The sequence below is a fragment of the Labeo rohita genome, chromosome 8 (genome assembly GCF_022985175.1).
Source record: "Labeo rohita strain BAU-BD-2019 chromosome 8, IGBB_LRoh.1.0, whole genome shotgun sequence".
NCBI classification, from domain to species: Eukaryota; Metazoa; Chordata; class Actinopteri; order Cypriniformes; family Cyprinidae; genus Labeo; species Labeo rohita.
Window position 1 is genome coordinate 21266471 of NC_066876.1, and position 15790 is coordinate 21282260.

The 15790-nt window shown below is 37.3% G+C and overlaps 1 protein-coding gene across 4 annotated transcripts in view; it reads left to right on the forward strand.

The window, feature by feature from the left end:
* Positions 1 to 15580, forward strand: part of magixa (MAGI family member, X-linked a) — a 62965-nt gene extending 47385 nt beyond the window's left edge. For 2 of the 4 annotated variants that reach the window (XM_051116772.1, XM_051116773.1), the window contains exons 13-17: positions 6687 to 6887; positions 8204 to 8277; positions 8507 to 8650; positions 9341 to 9479; positions 11502 to 15580. In XM_051116772.1, coding sequence (XP_050972729.1) covers positions 6687 to 6887; positions 8204 to 8277; positions 8507 to 8650; positions 9341 to 9479; positions 11502 to 12304 — 1361 coding nt within the window. In that variant the 3' untranslated portion in view covers positions 12305 to 15580. Of the gene's footprint in view, positions 1 to 6686; positions 6888 to 8203; positions 8278 to 8506; positions 8651 to 9340; positions 9480 to 9878; positions 9967 to 11501 lie in introns of all 4 variants that reach the window. The other 2 variants (XM_051116776.1, XM_051116775.1) reach the window with 2 other exon arrangements.
* Positions 15581 to 15790: the final 210 nt, after the last annotated feature.

Here is a 15790-nt window from a genome sequence, read left to right on the forward strand (position 1 = left end):
CAAATCCCAAAGAGCATTTCTTTTTCTTTCAGACAGCTGGGTCAGAAACAGCTGTACCCCTCTATTCATCCCTGTTATTTATCTCTTTATCTCTGTTTTCATGCGGGAGACTTTTATGAAATTACATAAACCCCCTGTGCTGTGTTTATTAAATGCATCCTCCTTACAAACACAATAACAATTTTAGTGTTTTTGCTCTGTATCCACTTCTATAAATAACCCACAGAACAATATGCTCATTAACAAAGATGTTTTACACTCTGTGAATAATGCATGAATGTGTTATGAATAATAGACAGACTCATGAATAATGTAGGTTTGCTAATAATTGGCAGCACTTAACGGTGTGGTACGAGGGAGAACATTCACGTCCAGCACAACACGCTTCACATGACACTGAACACACACTCACCTGGGCTCTACTGATTCTCTACACACACAGCATTATTTAATTAAACTCAAGATGACAGTTTATTCAGCAAACAATATTATCATTTTCCACTTTGTGGATCTGTAACTGTGATCTTGGCCAGAGACAGAATAAGGGGAGGAGATGGACCACTTGTAGAAACTGTAACATGCAGTATGTTGTTGCCTACATAGAAAATATAAAATACAGTAGCTGCCGAAGGACGTTACCAAGTGAACTGACTTGCTTTAAAATAATAGTTCACCCATATCTATGTATGACTGACTTTCTTCTGTACACAAAAGGGTTCTGTCGAGTTTTTGGAGAATGTACTCTATGAATCTTTTCAATAAAATACAATTCTAAAATGACCAAAAACAAAAAATCATTAAAGTATTAATAGAAGAGAATCATGACTCATGCACTAAATTCAAAGTCTTTTTTGAAGTAATACAATAGCTTTGTATGAGAAAAGCCCAAAATGTTACAGTTATTAAAGAAGTCCACTTCCAAAACAAAGATTCACATATAATGTACTCACCCCCTTGTCATCCAAGATGTTCATGTCTTTCTTTCTTCACTCGTAAAGAAATTATGTTTTTTGAGAATAAAATTTTAGCATTTTTCTCTATATAATGGACAGATATGGTGCCCCAATTTTGAACTTCCAAAATGCAGTTTAATTGTGGCTTCAAACAATCCCAAATGCGGTTGTAAACGATCCCAGCCAAGGAAGAAGGGTCGTATCTAGCGAAACGATTGGTTATTTACATTTAAAAAATACAATTTAAATACTTTTTATTCTCAAACGCTCGTCTTGCAGTCCTTGAACTCTGTGTATTCTGGCTCAAGACAGTTAGGGTATGTCGAAAAACTCCAATCGTATTTTCTCCCTCAACTTCAAAAATCATTTCAGAATCATCCTACATCGCTGCAGAAGTACCGACCCAGTCTTTACAAAGTGAACATGCAAAGAAGATCAAACACCCTTAACAAAAAAGGTAAAACAGCGATATAGGACGAATTTGAAGTTGAGGGAGAACATGAGATGGGAGTTTTTCGACATACTCTAACTGTCATGAACCGGAACAAAAACAGTCCAGGCAGAGTAAGACAAGACGAGCATTTGACATTAAAAAGTATATAAATTGTATTATTTTTATTAAAATAACCAATCGTTAGCTAGATAAGACCCTTTTTTCTCGGCTGGGATCGTCTACAACCACATTGTTTGAAGCCGCATTTAAACTGCATTTTGAAAGTTTAAAATCGGGGCACCATATCAGTCCATTATATGGGGAAAAATGCTGAAATATTTTCCTCAAAAAACATAGTTTCTTTACGACTGAAGAAAGAAAGACATGAACATCGTGGATGACAAGGGGGTGATACATTATTTGTAAATTGTTGTTCTGGAAGTGGACTTCTCCTTTAACTGAAAATAACTAAAACTTAATAAGTAACTTAAAATTTAGTCGGTTTGTCAAATAAAATGGGGTAAATTTCCATTTCATGTCAACTATTAAACACCTCATCACACATACTGTACATGAAAAGGTTTCTGTGTAGCTTGTTCTACATGTGTATTTCATCTCTCTCTGTCTCCTGTATGTTTGATCTTGTCGTGTGTAGTGATTTCTCTATGGGGTTCTTAGGAAAGTTCATACAGATCAGATACTCTGTTAGTTGAACTAAAGTGCTAATTAAGCTAGTTTGTAAGTTTTGCAGTCCTGTTATGTTTATCAAAGAGCTGCATACAGGTATTCTCAGACTCACAGTTGAGGAAGCTGCAGGACTCTTTGTACAGATCTAAAAGGGACTTTCTTGTTGTTAGGAAGTGTTTCTTGGCTCATGCTCGAAAGTCACAGTGGAGTAAAAATTAGTAGAGCATTTCTACCATATGCTTGTTCTTTTGTGACATGGTGTTGATATGTTTATTCAGATCTGCTGACCACTGTGTCAGTGCAACACTGTTTCCTTTGTTTGTGTAATTTCATTTCCTATTAATATACAGTCGGAGCTCCCTTTGTGGTTCTGTAGTTCCCTCAACAAAGTGAGAGGCTGAAATGCATAGATAGAATCCCAATTCACATATGTTGAAGTACAAGAGGTGCTCTAAGCTATCACCTTTGACCTAGATTGCATATGGGACCATTTAAAGGGCTAACAGAAACTGTTTCAGACCTGTTGTCGTTTTTACATGTTCTGCGCAGTTGGCTGTTTCCCCACACAAGTGCGCAATCAATACAAACAGTTCGATTTGCTGGCCAATACTGCCCAGTGGCAGTGCTAAGAGCGTGTTTTAGAATGTCTCTGTATCTAAAGATGCAAACTTCCCTGCTAAACGGTATGCCATGGGAGCTGAGGAGCCATTAGATTAGGAAATGCTATTTGCCTGAATAGAACATTCAAAAGAACAGTATTTGTTTGTAGTATAAATCATTTGTAACATTTCATTAAAGGGAACCCCGGGTATTAAGACTTGTATGGCTTCATATAACATAAATGATGTCTACTACTGAAATATGTACAAAACCCCCCACTCGATGAGCTACTGGTGCTACCTGTTGCTATTTTAACCACAACACAACTCAAAATAAAATACTGATATGATGACCACAGCTGCTAAAGGAGCTTACAGGTGACGATGGATATTTAGTGTAGGCCTACACTAAATGCTGTACCATCGTTTTTTCCCCACATAGGGGTCTAAACACCCCCGGATATTGTGTGAAATCCATGTGGAAAAACTCCTTCAAGCGTCGGCATGTTTACATTCCTGCCAGGATGGCATCAAGCGTTTCTTGTCTCTGCAAAATAAGGGGGTTAAAAACAACCCAGCTTGGGTTATTTGGCAATCCAGCACTGGGTAAATATTAAACAGAACACATGCTGGGCTATTTTGACCCAGCTGGTTGGGTTAAATGTTTTTACTAAACATGCTGGGTTATTTTATTAATTTTATTAAAAACGGGGGCAGCCGTGGCCTAATGGTTAGGGAGTTGGACTTATAACTGAAAGGTTGCAGGTTCAAGTCCCAGGTCCAGCAGGGATTGAAAGTGGGGGGAGTGAATAACCAGTGCTCTCTCCACCCTCAATACCACAACTGATAGCGATAGCAATAGCTATATGGCTCCCCACTGATCTGTGTGTGTGTGTGTGTGTGTGTGTGTGTGTGTGTGTGTTGTGTGTTTACTACTCACTACTCTGTGTGTGCCCTTGGATGGGTTAAATGCAGAGCACAAATTCCAAGTATGGGTTACCATACTTGGCCACACATCACCTTTTTCCTTTCCCTTTCCCTTTTTTATTAAGCCGACTATTGTTTAAAAATTATTATATTGCTGCCTTAAAATGGACTGGAACTTATTAAAAACACACATAGAATTACTAGAGACAACAGCAATAATCAAAAGATGAACATTTATTATTAAGCAAGAATACAAGACAAATTAAATGTACACTCTAAAAACTGCTGGGTTAAATGCAGCCCAGCGCTGGGTAAAATATGGACATACCCAGCGATTGGGTTGTTTTGACCCAGCGGTTGGGTTACTACCCAGAAGGTTGGGTTAAACATTTAACCCAACCGCTGGGTCAAAACAACCCAGTTGCTGTGTATGTCCGTATTTTACCCAGCGCTAGGTTGTTTTTAACCCAGCAGTTTTTAGGGTGAATACAGCATAGTTTACAATATTACATACATTTAAACTCGTTTAACAAGTGTTTAAGACATAAAAAATGTAACATTTAGAAGTAGCATTTTAATTTTAGTGTATTCAACCTTTCTCTGTAATTGCTTTTTACCAAAATAATTCTTGTGCTGGTGTGTTGCCGTAATCTGAGCCGGTGATGGGCTGCTGTTCAGCGCTGTAACAGTGAACTTCAGACCATTCAGACCTCGCGTTTCACTTGTAGCTGAAAGATGCAAACAGTACTGAGATTAGAGAATAAATTTTAATATCAAACTAAATTAAACCCAGTACAATAACAAATAAAAACAATTTATTTTATGCAAGGCAAAAGGCATTTCCTAAAATAATACAATGTACAACACAGTAAAGTGGACCAAATCGGTGACGCTGAGACCTCTCATGTAGAGAACTCAAAAAGCCTGTGCTCTGACTGTAACTCAGCCGCTGGGTTATTTTGTCAGAGACAGGCTCAACCCAACGGTTGGGTAGAAAAAAATAGCCCAGCGTTAAATTACCCAGCAGCTAATATACAGAAAAACTAACCAGCACCTGGGTAAAAAAAATATTAAAGTTAACCCAATAAAATGACCCCAAAGGCTGAACCCAGCATTTGGGTTTAAAAAATAACCCAGCATTTTTTTGAGTGTGCCGTTTGTAAGCTCTTTCAGTAGCTGCGGTCTACTAAAAGCCTCCAAGGCATCATGGCTGAAATGGAAAGAACAAAGATGTAGGTCTTTAGGAAGTTTCATTCATCCACAGGCATCTTCCCATTCTTTTCTCCTCTTCTTATCGCTAGAAGAATCAGTGAAGACTTACATCGCTTCTCTTGTTGCCCTTCGACTGAAAGTTTCAACCAGGTTACTACCCGGTGCATCTGAACGGTAGTGCACGTCATAGGTTCATCTCAGTTCTCTCAGTTCGTACTAGCTTGTTACTTTCACTTGTTTATTTATTAAGTTTGGGCCTTATTCACAAACCACTAGCAAAACATTGTGTTTAAATCTTACATAAATGGTCGCATTCATAATTCAATAGAATAATTTAAGGAAAATTTGTTCTCCTCGTGTTTGTCTTCGGAAAAAACATGCTTCTGTTCTTCTATTCTTAATTCATTTAGTCTCTTTCTGTCTTTCTCTCCATTTTTTTGGGGTGGTTGATTTTCTTTTTTATGAAAACCTGCATGTCAGTCTAAATTTGGTGTGTTTGTGTGCCTTTCATTTGCACATCACTTGCAGAAGCATCTCCCAACAAAGATGTATATGGAGCAGAATGCTAAAGGCAACAGAGCAGTATTTCAGTCTGCTGTCTGATGTTTTATGTCTCTCTCTTCTATCTTTAATTGACTGTCTCTGTGTAACATGACGGCGAGTGCTCAGGGTAATTGTACGGAGGTCTTTGAGATTACAATCTTGGCAAGCAACCTCTTGTTTGGCCAAGAGTGAAAGGCCGAATAATGTGGACAGACGAGGTTGGAGCGGAACAAAACACATAATACTTAAAGCGTCTTTGACAAACAATAGGCTACACAGGGTGAGTACAGACCCATCAAAGAACAACAACAGTGAAACTTGGGAAAAACTGAGGAGAAGGCAATAATTAACCAAGCACAGCTGTACAATAAACATGATTGATGCATAGGATTTTTATGTCAAGATAGCTCCACCTTGTAACTAGCAGGTGGAACAGTTTATTCTAGTGAGTTATAGCAGGTTTAGTTCTTTCTGAGAGGAAAACTCCTCTGTGGAATGTGAAATCGTGTGGAACATTTTTTTTCCTCTAGTGTTGGAGAACATGTCAAAATAGACTTTTAAATTAACAATCGCACACACAATGTTTATTCTTTTCACGCAGAAGTTTGAGTCCTAGTTATGTCTTGGTAGATCTGAATCCCAATCCCTGTTGGAATCTAACATTCTTTCCTATGGAATTCAGTTACAAAACTTTGAAACTTTATCACTATTTACTTGTTCTTATGTCATTTAAATGGAAATGCAAAATTTTTCTTAAATATATACATGCATGTGTGTGTATTTATATATACATAATAAATATACACAGTACACACACATATATTATGTACACAAAAACCTTTTTTTTTTTTAGATGCGATTAATTGTTGCCCAGCACTTAAAAAAACAGTAACAGTTTACTCATACTTATAACTTTTAAAACCAATTGACTGAGATTTTTTTGGACTTGTGGAGTTGTGGTGTAATGTAACTGCTGAAGCTTTCAGATTTGCATAACTTTGCACATAATCTATTAAATAATGAAACGAATCGTCATGTGGCTGTCTCTAGGATTGGCAGTAAAGAACTTCTGTGGTCCAGAATGTCCCATGGTTATGTAAACATGAAAGTTTAAGTGAGGAATTTGTTCAGTGTTCTGTCAGCTGTATAATCGTCTTTTGATTCAGTGATTCATACAGTTCATTTAGAAATGTGCTTTTTTGTGTTGTCACATCATGCTTAAATAAAATAAAATATTTAGTGACCCATTATAAAATAAAAAAGAATTTTGGTTAATTTGCATGGAAGAGAGGTTGAATATCTTTCTTTCTGTCTCTTTTTTTTTCCCTTTAGCCTCGTCTCTAGTGTCTCACAGGTTTGTGACGGTGCGACGGGGGAGCCCAGCAGCACGCAGCGGTCAGATCCAGCCGGGGGATCAGCTGGAAGCCGTCGAGGGCAGATCCGTGGTCACGCTGCCTCACAGAGACCTCGCACAGATACTGCGCAGAGCCGGAAACACACTCAGACTCACCATCATACCACGCTCTCACACTAGTAAGCACACCACACACACATAAATGTTCTTTAGTTCACTTTTAAAATCATATTGTATGATTTAAAATAGTGGTATAATTAGTTTATATGAGTTTAGATATTTTTTTTAATTTTTATGTTTTTTATTATGTTATTTGTTTTTATTGTGTTAGATTTTTTTAGTTAATTTTTCTTTAAATCAAAATAACACAACTGCAGTTTGATAAATCTGAATGCACAATGAAAAAAAAAAGAGTTATCTCTTCATTTGTTCATTCACTGCTATTCAAAAGTTTGGGTTTGGTGAGATTTTTTTGTCTTTTTAAAATATCCTATGCTCATCAAGCCTGCAATTATTTAAATATATATAAATAATAATAATAATATATAAAAAAAATAATTATAAAAAATTCAAAAATTCAGTAAAAAAAATATTGTGCAGTATCACAATTTAAAAAAATATTATATATATATATAAATGTAAATGTTATTTATTAATTTATTAATCATTTATTAATTAATTTATTAATCATTTATTAATTTATTAATCATTACTCCAGCCTTCAGTGTCACATGATCCTTCAGAAATTATTGTGTATATCTTACATTTTGGTATTTGTTTTATAAAGTTCCTTGAGACACTGTAAATAAAGTTTATTATTAATAATATTATTTGTTATTTTATTATTTGTTAAATTGTTTGTATAATTTGTTAATTATTAAATAATTTTGTCAATGAAATAATTTTTATTTGTTAATTTATTATGTTGTATTTTATTATTATCTTTTACCCTGGACCACAAAACCAGTCATAAGGGTCAATTTATTATACATCATCTGAAGTCATAAATAATCATGAATAAATAAGCTTCACATTGATGTATGGTTTGTTAGGATTGGACAATATTTGGCCGAGATACAACTATTTGAAAATCTGGAATGTGAGGGTGCAAAAAAATCAAAATAATGAGAAAGTCGCCCTTAAAGTTGTCCAAATGAAGTTCCTAGCAATGCATATTACTAATCAAAAATTAAGTTTTGATATATTTACGGTAGGAAATTTACAAAACATCTTAATGAAACATGATCTTTACTTAATATCCTAATGGTTTGTGGCATAAAAGAAAAATCAGTCATTCTGACCCATACAATGTATTGTTGGCTATTGCTACAAATATACCCATGCGACTGGTTTTGTGGTCCAGGGTCACATATTCTCAAGTAATGTTTTTGCTAGACCTTGTGGTGTATTTTCAACAGTTTCCACAAGAGGGTGCTTGTGTAAAAACTGTAAATAAGTGTTAATAAGGTCTCATGAGTATCTATTTTTTTGTCAGACAATAATCTGCCTGAGTATCCTGACTTTGATGCTGAGAGTCGGTTAAGAAAAGGGCATCGAGCCAAGCAAAAGGTGAGACTACATACATGCAGAATGTCAAATGCATATTTGCATAGGTTGTGGAGGCATTTTTTTCCATAGACTTTTTTTTCTATCAACCTCAGGTTAAAGTTCATACGAATGTGTGGGGAAAGAATGCACTTTAAAATAGTTGAAGTGTAGCAAGTTAACTACAACCTTCCAGAATTTCATACACTACACCACATAAATTTGCCTATGAAATGTCTCTCTCACTCTCCAGGATTCCCAATATTATAGCGTTGATCTTGAGAGGGGGCCAACAGGGTTTGGTTTTAGTTTGCGAGGTGGAAGCGAGTATAACATGGGTCTGTATGTGCTCGGTCTGATGGAGGGCGGACCGGCCTCACGCAGTCAGAAAATACAGGTTAGTTTACACCAGAGGTAGGCAAGTTTGATCCTAGAGAGCCACTGTCATGCAAAGTTTAGCTCCAACTCTAATCAAACACCTGACCAACTAATCCAAGTCTTCAGGATTTCTAAGGCTGTCCACCGAGGCCATTTGTAAATTCTATGGGTCTGGCTTCCAGTCTCATTCACATCCAGCTATTTTTAGCTGTACAAAACAGCTCGTTTCACTGCTTGATATTGCAAATTGGTGTGTCTTACCATGTTACTTCAATGTATTATCTTAATTATGAACACACTGGTTTGTAGTGCAAACAGTTTTACTGTGTACTTCACTTTGTTATTTTTCTCGTTATTTCCCTATAGCGGCTAATGAACCAGAAGTCTCGCCCATAGATTTACTTCCGCGTTGAAGAATAAGGTGGATAGGCAGATGAGTTTTTTTTCAGGGTTAAAGCTAAAGTCTGCAGGACAACAGCTCTCTAGGAACGAACTTGCCTATCCCTGGTTTACACACATGCACTAAATAAATTTTATTTGGACACCAATAAATATCAGAATTTCACTTGATTCTGTCAGGGATGTTTGAAAGTGTGAATGTGAGCGGTACTGAGTCATGCTGTGAAGATTATGCTGAGGCATGCTGGGATTAGGTTCTGTTGTTGACATTACGCTGAGTCACAGAGGGTTTTGCTGACTCATATTGCAGGTGAGTGATCAGCTCGTGGAGATTAACGGAGACAGCACAGCTGGGATGACACACAGCCAGGCCGTGGAGCAGATCCGAAAGGGAGGAGCCCGGATACATCTCGTACTGAAGAAAGGCAATGGATACGTACCAGATTATGGTGAGGGGAGACAAAGTAATGTATAAGAATAGAGGATTTGAGAAATTTAGGTTTTGATAAGAGTAATGATCAACAGATCATATTTTACAAAAGTTCTGCTTCCCTCTGATAGTTGCCAGGTTTTTGTGTGTAGATCTGACTCTTCTAGTCAGGGCTATGGGTGGGTAAGGGGATATTCAGAGCTCATATGTTGAAATGATACTCTGTCCAGGAAAACATTTAAGGCTTTTCCAAAAGCATTCAGGATATAAATTCAATCATCTCTAGTGCCCCCATGGTCAGACTAAATCTTTTTACCTATGCTGCATTGGAATTTTTCTCTTTATTTACTTCTTTCTCTTCCTGTCTTTCACTACTTCATACTTTGGCTCTCTTTCTCTCTCTTGAACTCTCCTCCAGTGGAGCTTTCCAGCTTATCTCTTTGTATGACTAATTCGAAGCAGGGCGAGCCTTGCTTCTATGTCATCGGCCGGACAGAAAACACGCGGTTGGTAACCGTTCCTGTTGGTTGTCATTTTGTCTTTCTTAATGTTCACTTTGTGATCTCACAGTTCTCATACTCCCTTCTACATTCAGCTTCTTCTGTTTTCTGTAACTAGGGTTGTCATGTTATTTTTTATGTATGTGTGTGTGTGTATAGTGAAGTTTTTAAAAAAAATTCACCTAACAGCAGACTTATTAGTAAATTATTTTGTTAACTAAATTAGCTGTTTTTCATTTCAGTGAGAATGAGCATAACGCTTTTGTTGTAACTGCAGCCATTTTTTCAGTTAAAGGGATAGTTCACCCAAAAATAAAAATAACCCCATGATTTACTCACCTTCAAGCTGTCCTAGGTGTATATGACTTTCTTCTTTTAGATGAATGCAATGTCAGCAAGTTATTTTTAAAAATGTCCTGGCACTTCCAAACTTTACAATGGTAGTGAATGGGTGTTGAGATTTTAAAGCTTAAAAAAGTGCATTCATCCATCATAGGAAGTACTCCACATGGATCCAGAGGTTTAATAAAGGCCTTCTGAAGTAAATCGATGTGAAATATCTGAATTTATAAACAAACTAAAATTTTATAAACAGTAATCTCTAGCTTTCCGTTCACGAAAGTGGCGTTCCAGCAGATGACGTAGTATGTAGGCGTAGCGCAAGCTCCGATGAGAATATGCTAGTCTCGTGAGAACCAAGTTTTGTTTACAGTAAAGAAAAACCAGTCTCCTTTTGTATTATATTGACATCCTCCAACATTTTTATCTACAAATCCTCATTTTGTACTTCTAATTTGCGACCAGTGTTTTGCTTTGCTCTCTTTGCGTTTGTCACTCCTTACTGGAGCTTACAATATGCCTACATCCAACGTCATCCACTGGAACGCCACTCTCTCGTGAACTATCATATGACAGTTAGCAGAAGCTAGAGATTACGGTTTATAAAGTTTTAAATATTGATTTTTTTTTTTTTTTACACAAATGCATGCTTCAGAAAGCCTTTATTCGCCTCCAGGAGCCATGTGGAGTACTTTTTATGATAGATAAAGGCACTATTTTGGGCTTCAAAATCTCAACACCCATTCACTGCCATTATAAACTTTGGATAAGCCAGGACATTTTTTAATATAACTCAGATTGTATTTGTTTGAAAGAAGAAAGCCATATACACCTAGGATGGCTTGATGGTGAGTAAATTACGGGTTAATTTTCATTTTTGGGTGAACTATCCCTTTAAATTATGGCCTTTAATCATTGCAGAGATTCCCAAAGTCATCCAAATATTGATTTGAGATGTACTTTAGGTAACCATTCAGCATTTAGAAAAGCAGCAAACGCATTTCTCGCACACCGCCTCCATCACAGACCTTTACTCAGACTGAGATTTCAGGGAATAACCCCTTACTGATCTCAGAACAGTCATTGGTACATCACATGGTTGTGCACTCACTCATCCACCCACGTCTCCATCATCCAACCCTTATGACACCTCCTTTAGTTTTTTTTTTGTACTTTATCATTTAACTCTTTCTCCTTCTTAGACCGTGAAGCTGGAGCCGTTTCCCCCTCCTCCCTCTTCTCCGAGGAGCCACGTGTGGCTACAGTAGATCGCTCTTCTCCGAGGAGCAGAGGATGGGTGGATGACAATGGACAAGAGAGGAGAGAGAGGAGGGGGAAGGACAGGAAGGAATCAGGGGGAAGGAGCAGAGGAAGAGGAGCGGAGGAAAGCAAGCGGGGCTGGGCGGAGGACGTTAGTACGGCTGGTAGCTCTCGGTCGGCAGGAAGAAGGAGAGAGCCACAGATGCGTTCACGGAGTTTACCCGGCACGCTGAGGAGCCGAGAGGGGCCACGGAGAGAAGAGAAAGAGGACGACACACATGGAGAAAGGAAGGGAGATGAAGAACGTCGACGAGGAAGGCAAAAAAGTAATACCATTGGAGAGAGAAGACGAAAAGTGAGGGATGTTAGTTCAGAGAGAGAAAACGGTCTCCCAACACACCGAGAGAAAGAGAAAGGGAGTGTTAGAAGAGAAAAGAGGGATCACAACAGAACCAGCACAACGGAGGGCACACAGCGCACACCTTTCTCCTTCCTCATGCCTTTGGACAATGACGATGATGGGTCGGGCGCCGAATCGGCTCACAGCTTCTCTGAAGTCAGTGTGTCTGCAGCCAGCATCGCATTCTCGGGGACTCAGTGGCCCCTGGATGCCATCAGCCCTCTACAGGCTCCTGGATCTCCGACAACAGCCCCGGGACCCTGGCTAGTCCCCAGCCCTCACAAACTCTCTCAGGTTTTAGAGGGGAAAAGGCTGAGCCAGAATAAGGGAGGACTGTGGTCCTAATGTTATCTTCTTAAAGGGATAGTTCACCTAAAAATGCAACTTCATGACGTTCCAATTCAGTATGACTATTAATGAGAATTGTGCTAGTTGTACATTTTCACGTGAATGAATAGGCACCGAAGCTTTTAAGAAAGATGCAAAAGCACCAAAAATGGTTCATATGACTTGTATACTATATTCCAAGTCTTCTGAAGTCATATTATAGCTGTGTGTAAGAGAAACAAAAAATAGTTCAGTTCGATTAAATTTTTGTGAATCTAACACTCTAAAAATGCTGGGTTAAGAAATGACAAACCCAGCTATTGGGTTGTTTTGACCCAGCGGTTACGTTAAACATTTAGCTTAACCACTGGGTCAAAACAACCCAATAGCTGGGTTTGTCCTTTTTCAACTCAGTGTTGGGTTATATTTAACCCACCATGTTTTAGTGATTATATGACGGCATTTTAGTGGCATGTTAAAAAAAAAAAAAAAAACGAAAACGAAAATTACAAGATTAAAGTCGTAATATTTCGAGAATTAAGTCGAAATACTATGAGAATAAAGTCAAAATGTTACAAGAATAAAGTCAAAATACTACAAGAATAAAGTCGATAAATGTTTCGAGAATTTAAATCGTAGAAAAAAGTTACAATATTTTGATAGCCTATATTGCGAATGCAAAAGGCCCGGATTGAGAACATGGGAGAAGTTGCCAGGCCACCGGAATTTTTTAGAAATTTAGGTTATCCTATTTAACCCTTTTTAATGCTACAAATGTGGGATTATTAGCAGAAATCATACCGTGTGTTATACCCGTGGGGACAGTATGCTTGGAAACAATATTTCATGTCTTCGATTGCATTCGTTATTTGTAGTGCGTCAGCCCCCAAGTAGCAAGCTTTGTTGCTTTTGGTACTTTTTTAAAATAAAACGAAGTCTCAACTTTCAAAATCAGTTTTATAGTAAAATACAAACTATGTGAATCAATTCATAAATTATAGGCTACTGTTTTCTTTGTGAAAATTCCACCACCCACTCCGTAAAAAACCTCTGTGGCCAACCTTTCATTCCTTACATGTATTTAGTTAAAAACAAAACAACAAAACGTTCTACAGGCTGAAGAGGGCTCCTATGCGAACTTGTTAACATAGCTTAAGTTATATTGTTGTCTTTTTGAGGTATATAAGTGACTATTCACTCAGATAGCATGCGTATGTCTACAATATGTCTGTTAAAAATCACTTGATCTGGAAAGCATCTGCTGTGTATAAACATCTGACAGACGTCTGTAAGATGTCAGTTTTACTTACAATCTAAATCATAAACATCTTATAGACATCTAATAGACATCTATTTGACATCTTATACGAAACATCCTATAGACATATCACAGATGAGTAAACGCAGACGTCAAATAGATGCCTCCAAGATGTACGTATGCTATCAGAGAATATACTCTCAAAATATTATAATTTAATCTCGTAATTGCTATGAATTAATTTTAGTAATTTTGACTTTATTCTCAAAATATTTTGACTTTATTCTTGAAAATTTTTTAACATTATTCTCGACTTTATTCTTGTATTTCATATTTATTCTTGAAATTTAGACTTTAAATATTTCAACTTTATTCTCGTAATCTTAAATTTTTTGTTTAACGTGGCACTAAAACATTGTAATTTTTTTAAAGTATGTTTTCCGGCACATTTACTTCCATTGTATGAACAAAAATTACTATGGAAGTGAATGAGACCTAAAACTCTTTGGTTACAAGCTGAAGAAAGAAATGTACACAGGTTTGGATGACTTGAGGGCAAGTTAATGATGACAATTAAAATTTTTTGGGTAGACTATTTTAACATAATTTAGTTCTCAAGTCAAATGAACTACTTTTATGATTCAAATGAATTTTATAGACCTTTAATGATCTAAGCTCGTCTTCAGTTTCTCCTTTTGTGTTTTATAGGAGAAAATAGTCATACAGGTTTGGAACAACTTGAGCGTTACCAACACAAATGATGACAATTTTTGACTTTTTTAGGGGGTAAACTATCCCTTTAACTTTCTCTTCTCTTCTCTGTCTCTTTCACACACACACATACACACAAACACATGAGTCTCATCCAGCCTCTTCAGCTCTGTCTCTATATCTGTGGTTTTCAGTACACCACCACCATCCCATCTGTCCCTTTTCCGTCCAAATCACATATAGTCTAGAGTTATGGTATTGGTATCATCTAGATACAGCGTACGTCTTTCATCCAGGCTGATCGACATTTGATTTTATCGCCATCCAGTGGCCAAGGAAAGAAAATGAGCAAATGCTGCCATTATGATGTGGCTAGCATAATAGTAACTGAAAGGTCAGTTAGTATTCGTCTACGATTCATGATGTCCTTCATAGCATGTGTCTTCTTTCATCATTCAACATTTTTATTTTGCATATTATTCCATTTATTTTTTGTAAGAATGCAACAAAAAATCTATTATAAAAAGGAAGATTTATTTAAGACACGGTTGCTCAGTCGTGCCCCAGAAGAGCTACATTTATGAACGTAAACTAGATGGAAAACAGTTCTTCAGGAGCAGGACTAAGCGATTAAAGAGATTTTATTAGCTGCTTGCTGTCTGTGACTGGACTGTAACCCCTCCCCTGCTGTGTGCGCGGTGGTCTTGCTGTTGAAAGAGGGGGGGAAGGAAGAAAACAGAACTAAAGTTTTATTATAAGGCCAGTGAGCCGTATCAAACCTCTCCAGGTGCCTTCTGCTTCTTTAGCCAGTGTTTACCAAAAAAAAAAAAGAGAAACAAATACAAGTAAAAGAACATAAGACGTAGCATAGTAGAAAGTGTGCAACACAATACTGTTCTGCCTCTTTAACATCTATATCTTTGCAAGACTTGGTTCACGAGTTGGGGAAAATATTCTGCACACGCTCTGCGAAACTTCAGCTAAGTGAGTCAAAGTGAAAGAGAGCCATTACAAGTGCCTCATGCGATATTCCTTTATACGAGACATAGACTTCCCTCAAGCTCAAAATCAGGACCCAAAGTTTTGATTTTTTCCCATTGTGATACTTTTTTGCGTTTGTATGCTTTCCGATATTTCAGACCCATTTCATTGCCCTCGACATTTCTGAGAAAACACGAAAATGAGAAAACGAAGGCCTGTTCGGTCCTCATCTCCGAGCCCTCCACCAATCAGCATCGAGCATCATGCGGAATCTTCATTTCAGGAGACAAAAAGAAAAAAAAGAGACACAAAAAAAAAAAAAAAAAAAAAAAAAAAAACAAGAAGATGAAAAAAGGGCATTTTGATACAGGTCTTCTATGCATTTTGTAAGACTTACTGATCAAAAATTGCGGTAGGATTTTTCTACCTAAGATATGAGATTCGTAATTTTGTGTACTGTTAAAATACACAGGCGGGTTGGTGAATCGAAACCGAAAATTTAAAGGAGATCCGGTGATAATCAGACATGCTGTACCACCAGCTTATGCATTGAT